At 40.2% G+C, this 9777-nt stretch overlaps 1 protein-coding gene across 1 annotated transcript; it reads right to left on the reverse strand.

Moving 5' to 3' along the window:
* Positions 1-5601: 5601 nt before the first annotated feature.
* On the reverse strand, positions 5602-9047 carry LOC118403137 (sulfotransferase 1C4-like). The gene is made up of 6 exons (XM_035801635.1): positions 8835-9047; positions 8041-8261; positions 7163-7289; positions 6761-6855; positions 5938-6127; positions 5602-5750 (listed from the first exon to the last, which is right to left on the reverse strand). Exons 1-6 carry the CDS (start codon positions 8986-8988, stop codon positions 5641-5643), a joined length of 897 nt encoding a protein of 298 aa, XP_035657528.1. The 5' UTR covers positions 8989-9047; the 3' UTR covers positions 5602-5640.
* Between the last annotated feature and the right edge of the window lie 730 nt (positions 9048-9777).

The following is a 9777-nucleotide window of genomic DNA, read 5'->3' on the forward strand; positions in this document are numbered from 1 at the left end:
CTTTAAGACAAACGGACGGCAGTCTTTGAAACCGGAAGTTGAGATTCGGCCGTAATTTTATTCAAACCTTTGACTATTTCCTTAAATATAACTTGATGGATGTTATGTACATATACTTTTGTAAGTTGTGTCCAAGTTTCGTTGTAGTAGGATGAAAAATGCCTACGCTAAAGGGTTGAAAAGATAGTAACCCCTACGTGCCCCCAGACCCACGCTGGGACACTTAAAGTTATTTATGTAAAAATTGTATTTCAAAATGTCAGTGTGGTGTTTTATTTTCCCCCAACAACAACATTTACTTCGTAGCGTCATAGCGAGATCGACCGAAATCACCGAAAGAGTACCGCGTACGCATACACGCTCATGGAAATCCGCGCCGTTTCACCCGAAAAATAGGGAATTTTGAGCAAAAATACAGCGGAAATATGGGCAGAAACCCCAAAAACTTCAATTCTTTGAGGGTCCTGGCTAAGCAAAGCCCCAATTTTCAGAAAAAAAATAAACGTACCGTCCAAAATAAGAACGTACCGGGTGGATTGTGAGGCTGAAAAAAATAAACGTCCCGGTACGTTTATTAGGGACATGAGAGTATTNATCAGCCATACCATAGGTATGGTGAAATATATTGTATTAGTAATGTTTCTTTCTTTCTTTCTCCTGTCAAATCTTCAGAACACGGTATCTCCGTTGTTCCTCAACCGAATGACTTGAAATTTGGCACAAGGGTAGAGTGGGCCAATACCCTCGGGCGTTTTTTTTCATTTTTTCCATATCTGTCTCTTAAATGATTTTATTAAGGTTTTTTGGTCATCTTAAGACCAAAACTGTATATTTGGGCCCCCTGTACCCTGGTATTATAACCGAATGAGCTGAAATTTGGCACAGATGTGCCTTGATAAGGCCCTCATATAGATTCAATATCAGTTTTGGTGTACAGTACAACAAAATGCTTATTTTTGCGATTTTTTGACCAATTTTTGACCAAAAAAGGACACTTTTGGCCCCTGTACCCTGGTATTACAACCAAATGAGCTGAAATTTGACAGAGATGTGCCTTGATAATGCCCCCATATAAATTCAAGAACACTTTTGGTGTACAGTACAACAAAATGCTTATTTTTGCGATTTTTTGACCAATTTTTGACCAAAAAAGGACACTTTTGGCTCCTGTACCTCGGTATTGCAACCGAATGAGCTGAAATTTGACACAGATGTGCCTTGATAATCCCTTCATATAAATTCAATAACACTTTTGGTGTACAGTGCAACAAAATGCTTATTTTTGCGATTTTTGGCCAATTTTTGACCAAAAAAGGACACTTTTGGCTCCTGTACCCTGGTATTACAATTAAATGACCTGAAATTTGGTATAGATAGGCATTAGATACTTGGTAACAAGATTCAAGTAAAATTTTTGACATAAACAACTTTAAAATGATTAATTTTGGCACTTTTCTGAGGGGAAATTTGTTTTCTTTTGGCCTCCTGACGTGACCTTCCGTGACCCCGCACAGAGCCGCACCTGTGCGCGTCAGCCGGAGAGTTAATTGAATCAAAGACCTAGCCAATCAGCGAAGAGGAGGCCAAAGGCTAATTAATATTCATAAGCGGGGCCTCATGATCCCGTATATAGCAGTGTTCCCGCCAGGGGGAGCAAAGCCCGCCTAAGGCTCTCGCATTTTAGACTATTCAGAAGGCTTTATATTGTATCAGTTCTTAGGGGCATATCTATGATAATCGCAGCAGTCACTTAACTTCTCTTCAGGAGTTTAGCGTAACACTGTTTCAGGTCAAACCGTCAAAGGCAACTAAAAACAAACTTTAACGTTACTGAGTTCAACAGTACTTATAACTTGTTATCCGAAGTTGAAACGCTAGCGATGGTATTTTCGCTGCGCTGTTAGCTCCGTGCGACTGTTGTTGACGGTCTTATAACGGTATATTTTGCACCCCTGTACCCTGGTATGAGTAACATTTGGTATAGATAGGCATAATATAGTTGGTAAAATGATCCAAGTAAAATTTTTGGCATAAAGTACTGTAAAAGGCTTAATTACAGCACTTTTTTTAGGGGAAATTGGTTTTCTTTCGTTCTCCATGCCGTGACCTTTCGGACGTTCACCCCACAGAGCCGACATCTGCACCTGCGTCTAGCCGGCAGGAAGAGTTAATTCAATTAATGGTTCAGCCAATCAGCGAAGAGGAAAGCAAAGGCTAATTAATATTCATAAGCGGGACCACACAATACGTTAACTTGAAGACTCAGGCCGTACAAACTTCTCGCCAGGATTTTTTCAAAGCGTCGGACAGGGGTCCGGGGGCCGCCGAATGTCCCTGGCGGGGTCCAGGGGCAGGGCCACTGTGGGGGGGACCCAGGTGGGCAAAGCCCCCCCGGAAGCTCTTGCATTTTATCATTTGCATTTTAAGCTCTTTTATCAGTTTTTTTAGGGCCATATCTACGATAATCGTAGCAGTCACTTACTTCTCTTCAGCAGTTTGACTTTAAAATATTTCGGGTCAAAGCTTCAAAGACAACTAAAACCTCATAAACAACAAACTTTACATAGCTCAACAGTATACAAAAATATTGTACGGGTTGCCATCCTTAGTTGAAGCGCTTATTTATAGCGCTAGTATCTTCGCTGCGCCGTTAGCCGCCGTGCGACTTTTGTTGACGGTCTGATATCCCTACGTCGCCGCCTCGCTGATATTCCCACGGACATGTTTCAAAAAAAAATACCCAGCAAAAAACGCTGCTCTGCGTCAAATTCTATTCTATAAAACTCAGTGTTACAGTCTAAATATTTTGTAGAAGCACCGCTGTAGGAAAGAAGGTCCAAGCAATGTAAAACATCACGTAGCATGAAGTTCGCTGTCAACTGGCACACAGCACATGACTGTTTGAAACTCTAAGTCTAATCAACAGCCGTGTTTGATTGATAGCCGGCGGTCCTATGATGAAGTCGGCGAAAGGTGCGTTTTTAATAGTTAGAAAATCTGCGTTTAGTTTTGATACGTAATTATAAGTTAGACAGTGGCGAGAATGATTATTTTCTCATCAATATTTCTCTTCAGAATTATTTGAACTTAATTGTACATCTAAACAATTGGCTTACCTGTGCAATGTTTATATGATTAATGATCAGTGTACTGAAATCATGTGTAACGTATGGCTCCTAGTCAATAGATCAGCATTTTCTCTATAGTGACCACCTGTCTATAGTGGCCACATTTCCTAGTGCTGTTATTGTTTGACATAAACTTTGAACATTTAAATTGTAAGTAACTTTAAACTGCCAGAGTTTCAGCTCTATAAAACACTCTCAGCGCCAGGGTATGACCAGACTGACCAGACAGACGAAAATAAATCCTCGAACAAGGTTCAATCGTATCTTCCGGGTCTGGCAGGAAGTTGTTAAACTAAAATAAGAATAGGCTCGATGGTTGATTGCATACAAAGTAAAACAGTTTAACAGTTTTACAGCTTGAAGAAAACAAACGCTCCTACAGTACCTGCACCTGCTTGATAATTATTAAATCGTATGCCCTACTTGAATAAAAAAAGTTCATTGCAATAATAAATGTACCCACATCACAAGGAGCTTATACTTTTTAAAACTTACACCTAGTTATCGTACTGAAAATTGTTAATGACATTACATGAAGTCATTCAACAATTTTCAGTCATGATGAAAATTTTCTGAATGGAAGGTGTGATTATTGTCATTTTCTGAAAAATAGAAGCAAGCTCTGTTTTTACCTGGAGTCAATTCACAATACCAGTCCACTTTGGGGGATAATGTACTGTTAAGAGGATGTTCCATTTTTGCGCAGGGGTGATTTGGAACAGTCCAATGTTGCGTGGGAAGGGGTATGGCTGAAATATGCTGTATTTGCTCTTAAGCAAATGTCGGCCTTTCTAGTGTTTATAACTGTTCATTGTCACTTGTATATCTCCTATGTTTATACCATGCACTTGCAATTAGCCCTCGGGCACGGACTTGCAAATAAACTTCTTCTTTTAATTTTGTAACTGCAGAATACTATGCCACTACTACGTAGAACAACAAAAAAAGCAGGGAAGAGTTGGGTACAAAGGTTAAAGTTAAGTCCAAATCCGTGAATTTTTTATCAAAACTTTTTCGGAAGAGTATAGACTTACCTGACTTCGGGTACGTAACGATAAAGACGTCATCGTCTCGGACAACGAAGTCTTGAATGGCGTCCATGTCTTCAGCACTAACGTCATCAGAAGCCATCGGAATCCCCTTGTATCTCCGATATTCAACACGGTCGTCCCCGCTGGCCGCCATATTGGGGGTGTGAACTTGGGTAAAGGTCGCATAACACAATATTTATAGCGACCTTCGTCCTCAATAGTAGTTCGGGTATAAAGTATTGTATTTTAGTACTTGCAAGGCTGTAGTTATTGTTCTGTGCACCATATCGTTGGTGGAAATTGTGGTGAATGGTAGAGCAATACATCAGTTTGGAGACTGTATAAGTTGGATTACGATTTTCTCGCTTGAATTTGCGCCTGATGGTGTTACGGGGTGCTGCCCAAGTTTGCGTCGGCTGCAGTTCCATGACCTCCGCCGGGGGTCAAATACAAACTGCTTTTGCGAGAGAACGAGCAGGCAAACTTTAGCTCATTTTCAAATATTTTGCAGATTGTACCCTGAACTTCAACATATTGAATCCTTGTAAATTGAAGTGCGCCCTGCTAAAAATTTTGACGCCTTTGGCTTCGGGGTCCTAACCCATGTAAATCCCCATGGCCGAAAAAACTGTGTTTCGCTACCTCAATTGACAACAAACACACAAAAGTGGTAGAGTGAAAGGAATGTGGGATTTAATTACCTCCATCTATATGTCTATATGTTTTCAGATATCTATGGTCAGCATAACTTTAGAATCTTGAATGGATTGTAATGATATTTGGCATATGGGTACGTGTTAGGGCAGACGAAGACCGATGTCGATTAGGGCCCTCCTATTGTATAAATACTGTTAAGCCAAGGGCACAGACATGCAAATACGTGCTGTCTACGTGCCAAAACGTGGGCAATCTTTTGGGATCCGTAAGTGGTAAGTACCGCCTCCGTACAACTCGTACGGAATCCGAAGGATTTTGGAGCACCCAGACACGCCGTAGAACTTTACGTGCAGGCAAAACTTTGTGTGCCATCGGGCTGTGGATTCGCCCCCCGTACGTGCCAGTACGGGCGACGTGCCTGCCCTGTACAGCCTGAACGTTTTCAGAAATATGTGACGGACGTGGCCTCACAAAAAAACGTACGAACAAATTGCACGCACGGCGGGTTGTGCCCTTAGCTTAAGAGAACTTCAGTTCTTGTCTTTACATTTTTGTTCGTCCATTGTTGTAGGGTTGGACCCTTAGCAGCCTGTTGGATACTTGAAGACCACAATTATTGAACTGTCAGTAAAATGTTAAAGAAAGCTGTCGTTTGCTCTTTGTTCTGGTTGATACTTAGCAGGCTGTGTTTCGGTCTTCAGTAAGCTGACGGTATGGAAAACCTAAGTCCTCAAATATTCTACTAACCTCTACTATTAAAACAAATTGGAAAATACAACAACAAATTACACTGACAATACAAATTTTATGTTCTTTTTTCCCTATTACTGAAAGTCAAAGTGAAGCCCAGTTGGCCCAAGTTTTTCCTGGTAGAAGGTGTCAAACCATTTGCTCTGTTCGTCATTGAAGTGAGACTTCCAGTCACCAGCTACACCTGCAAAAGAGTATACTTTATCTATTTTGGAGATTTTGCGAAGAAGATCAGAAGACACACTTAAAGAAGAAAAAAAAAAGAAAAAAAAGATAACGTACTGATAATATAATTTGTTAATCATAGCAGTCAGTTATTACTGCGTTCAACATTGTGAAAATTTGTAAAATGTAGGAACTTTACTCCATACCTTTTCTTAAGAAAGTTCCCTTGGAGGAGTCAAATATCCCCGCTTTGGCCTCCTTCCCTGAAACTTTGTTCGTGTTAGGATTTGTCGCCATCTTTTGGAATTTGCTCTCTTCAACGACCTTGTCAATCACTTCCGGGGTCACGGGCCACTGCAGGAACTCTGCCACTTTCTCCACCTGCTTTCGGGTGTTCTGTAAGAAAATAGATATTTACGACATTTCCTTTAGTTTGTGCTTTTGTAATTTTATTCATCAATGTGCAAAGTTACTAGTAGTTTCAAGTCATTGTACTGTGTTACCAAGAATATGTCATTGCATAGTACATGCAGTGTTCATGATAATTCGTTTATTACAGATACATACACATGTCCGAGGGCTAATTGATAAACTCTACATTACCATCACTACAGGAAAATTAGAAATTAAAACTGGCAATGACAAAGATAAGTGCAATAATGTAAAATAACATATTATTGGGGTTGGGAATTATACGACGTCATACTTAATAATATTGTACATCGAACAATTAAGACTTAGAACATAGGGAAGTTTTGTCATTTGAAACGTATGGTGTCAATAATATCAGCTTGCATTAAAAGCTAGATAGCTAGTCCTATGAAATATTGCAACTAATGTGGAATGTTTCATGTTTACATGGAAATTAAACAACATAATCAGTGATTCAGTGTTCAGTGATCATTACAACTTGAGAAGTTTCAGAGGACTGATCGAAAGCTTGTTGGTATTTTTTGTACGGAAAAAAGGTGTTAAAATTGTAACATAATAATCAGTGAGTTAACACAATATTCCATAAAATAGCCTAACCTTTTGCAGGTCCTCGTACCGGAGGAACAACACGTTTGGCAGGTCCTGATGTTTCCACCAACCCAGCACGTGGTCGTGCCAGGCTCCCCTGCTTACTGGTAAAGTTATAAGAGAATGGTTTTACTGTAAATATGCAGGACAAGATTTTCTTTTCTAAAGACCTTGAATACATCAAATGAAGCTATATTTCATCCCCTGATCTCGAAAGATCTGACTCTGGGAAAACAATGCTAAATGCTCACCTAAATAAAGGTTACCGCATAATTTTTGGAGCCTTTGCATGTCAAAATCTAAGCATGAATCTCTAAAACGTTACAAAGGGCCATTTTGCTACATGATCCCACGTGACATATATTGCATGATGGGAGGAAGTGACGTAAGCAGGAATTTATGTACTCCTACCTTCTCCGTTGACAAACTCCTGTAGAAACTGTTCCCAGGATGTGGGGGTCTTGAGCGTTGAACACATGAAGTGGAAGTGATAGTAGGACACTGCAAGGTCTTTTGGGTTCCTGGCGACGTAAATTACCTGTAACAAAATATAGTATATTATAACAATTGACTTCATAACGTAACAACATTGCAAACACACAAACGCACCGAGTTATGCACTCACATACACACAAGGACACAGCGTTGCATACACACACTTGCGTACACACACATACATAGACACACTCAAACACGCACACATACACACACATGCACAAACACATACACACATGTACATACATACATACACTAACCTATGTGTTCGCACATCCTCCTAACGCGCGGTCCCCAACGGCATTAGCCTATGGGGCCCTGCTATCTCATGCCCTATCAGTGGTTATAATGATTGTCGCCACAAACCAGCTGTCAACCAATCAGAGAATAGGCTTTTCTTTGGCTTTTTGTTGTCGCAAGCTGTCTCGCAAAGGCCGCTGGGAAGCTATCAGCCAATCATGTTACGTATTACATAGCTCCATCCTCCTACGCTCGATCCCCAACGGCTGACTGCCCATATAAGGGCAAGCTCATTAATTATTAATATTTATAAGTAGGGCGGTCCCTAACTGGTCTGAGTGCACAAGATAGCAAAGGTAAACACAAGGCGTTTTGACACGACTGTGGTCCCTCTGCGTAGGAGAATGGTGTTCGCATAGTATCACACTTGTATTATATGACACACAGACATACAGAACATGCACTGTACACTCTGGTACGTGCAATTCTTAATTACATATGCACACATACACACTTATTATACATGATGTACACACGGAGTACCTTTCACTTACTTTCCCTTTCCCTTGCGTAAGTTGTACCGGTGCGTGACTAAAGTGAAGATGACTTTTCATCATTCTTGGTGAAGGCACTTCAGTTAGTTTCCGAAAGGCGGCGCTGTCTCCAACCTTCTGTTCAAAGTAAGGAACCAGTTCGTCTTGTTCTTTCCGGTCAGTTTTTGACACGTCACCACCAAAGTGAAGCAGAGACACGATGCGCTGTAGCCAAGCTGTCCCTGTACAAAAGATGAAGCAGGAAAGTGTATATACTGTTTTGATAACTTTATTACAAGACCATGAATATGACAGGGGGCTTATTACAATAAAAAGTAAAGCAGTGGTATACAGAATTGTACACTTTTGCACTGTTTGCCGTGCGTTCTATTTCGAACGTTTTCTTCTTGTCCGTCGGCAAAAAAAATGTCACACAATGACGTCTAAAACACGTTAAAAACAGACGGAGCCGAACCTCCGCTTAGAGAGTTCGTTATATCCAAGACGCAAGTCAGACATTACATCAGTTGGAGATAGGGCGTATGTTTGTCAATGTTATCATTTTCAAACAGACCGTCTTCAGTAAGCCGTTCATCTGGCAAATGGTAAAACGCCGGCAGAAAGAGTTTTGCCATTTAATCGACAATATCCAAAAAATACGTATTAACCTATTTGATATGCTAAGTTAAATATCAATTTCAATCTAATCTACTGATGTCCTGGTAGGCACCATGTTGGATATAAACAACAACAGCGATCGCTCGTACAGTCCTTGCATTTTTGTCACAGTCAGACAATACGAGAGACAAACCCACCTGACTTTGGGTACGTTATAATGAAGACGTCGTCGTCTCGAACGGTGAAGTCCTGAATGTCGTCCATGTCTTTAGGGTCGAGGTGGCTAGGGAGAGGAACCCCCTTGTACATGTGGTATTCGACACGATCGCGATCGTCCACGCCGGCCGCCATTTTTGGTGTCAGTTCACCCCGGAACAGACTAGACACGCCTGTCACGAGATTCCCCCAGGCAGGAATGTACCATTCCAAGGGGGTAGGTCAGAAATTTCAGGACATGACTTGTTTATGTGTTTATTGAAAGGAAATGCAGTAGAAACAAGAGTTCGAAGACTTCATACCTCCATGAAATATTCTGATTATGCAAGATAATCTATACCTGGTTATGTAACGTTACAACTTAAACTAAATTACACGTTATACAAGTCTCTATTTTGACAATTCAATCATTTTCTACATGTGCTTAGACTTTCTATGACACTTGAACATTAATTATGCAAATTAGGGAGTCGATCATTTGAATAATGGTTATATGCTAATATTCCACCTGTCACAAAGTACATACGTTACATGCGCTTGAGTCCAATAATGGAAAACACTGTAAATATAGATTTTCCTGCATGGAATGTTCCCATCATATTCAAATTGTTACTTTCTCAATTTCACTGTATAAGACCGTACTTTATATTTATATAATATGTGTTAGAAAATGTTTGTTATGTGAAGATTGGCACAAAAAAGCACAATCATATTTGCATCGAAAATGAAATATTATCTCAATAACAATACACAAGCTTTCCAGATATATAAAACATCTGCATCCCAACGGACAAATCATCGAGGGAAATTCCACTGTATTTTTCTCACATTCTCTGCCCTAGTTTGACCTTTGTGAAAGACATGTGAAGGGTATTAGATAATCTGTAATGATATGTATAACACAATACAATTAAAGAAAAGTAA

This window comes from Branchiostoma floridae, chromosome 16 (genome assembly GCF_000003815.2).
Source record: "Branchiostoma floridae strain S238N-H82 chromosome 16, Bfl_VNyyK, whole genome shotgun sequence".
Lineage (NCBI taxonomy): Eukaryota > Metazoa > Chordata > Leptocardii > Amphioxiformes > Branchiostomatidae > Branchiostoma > Branchiostoma floridae.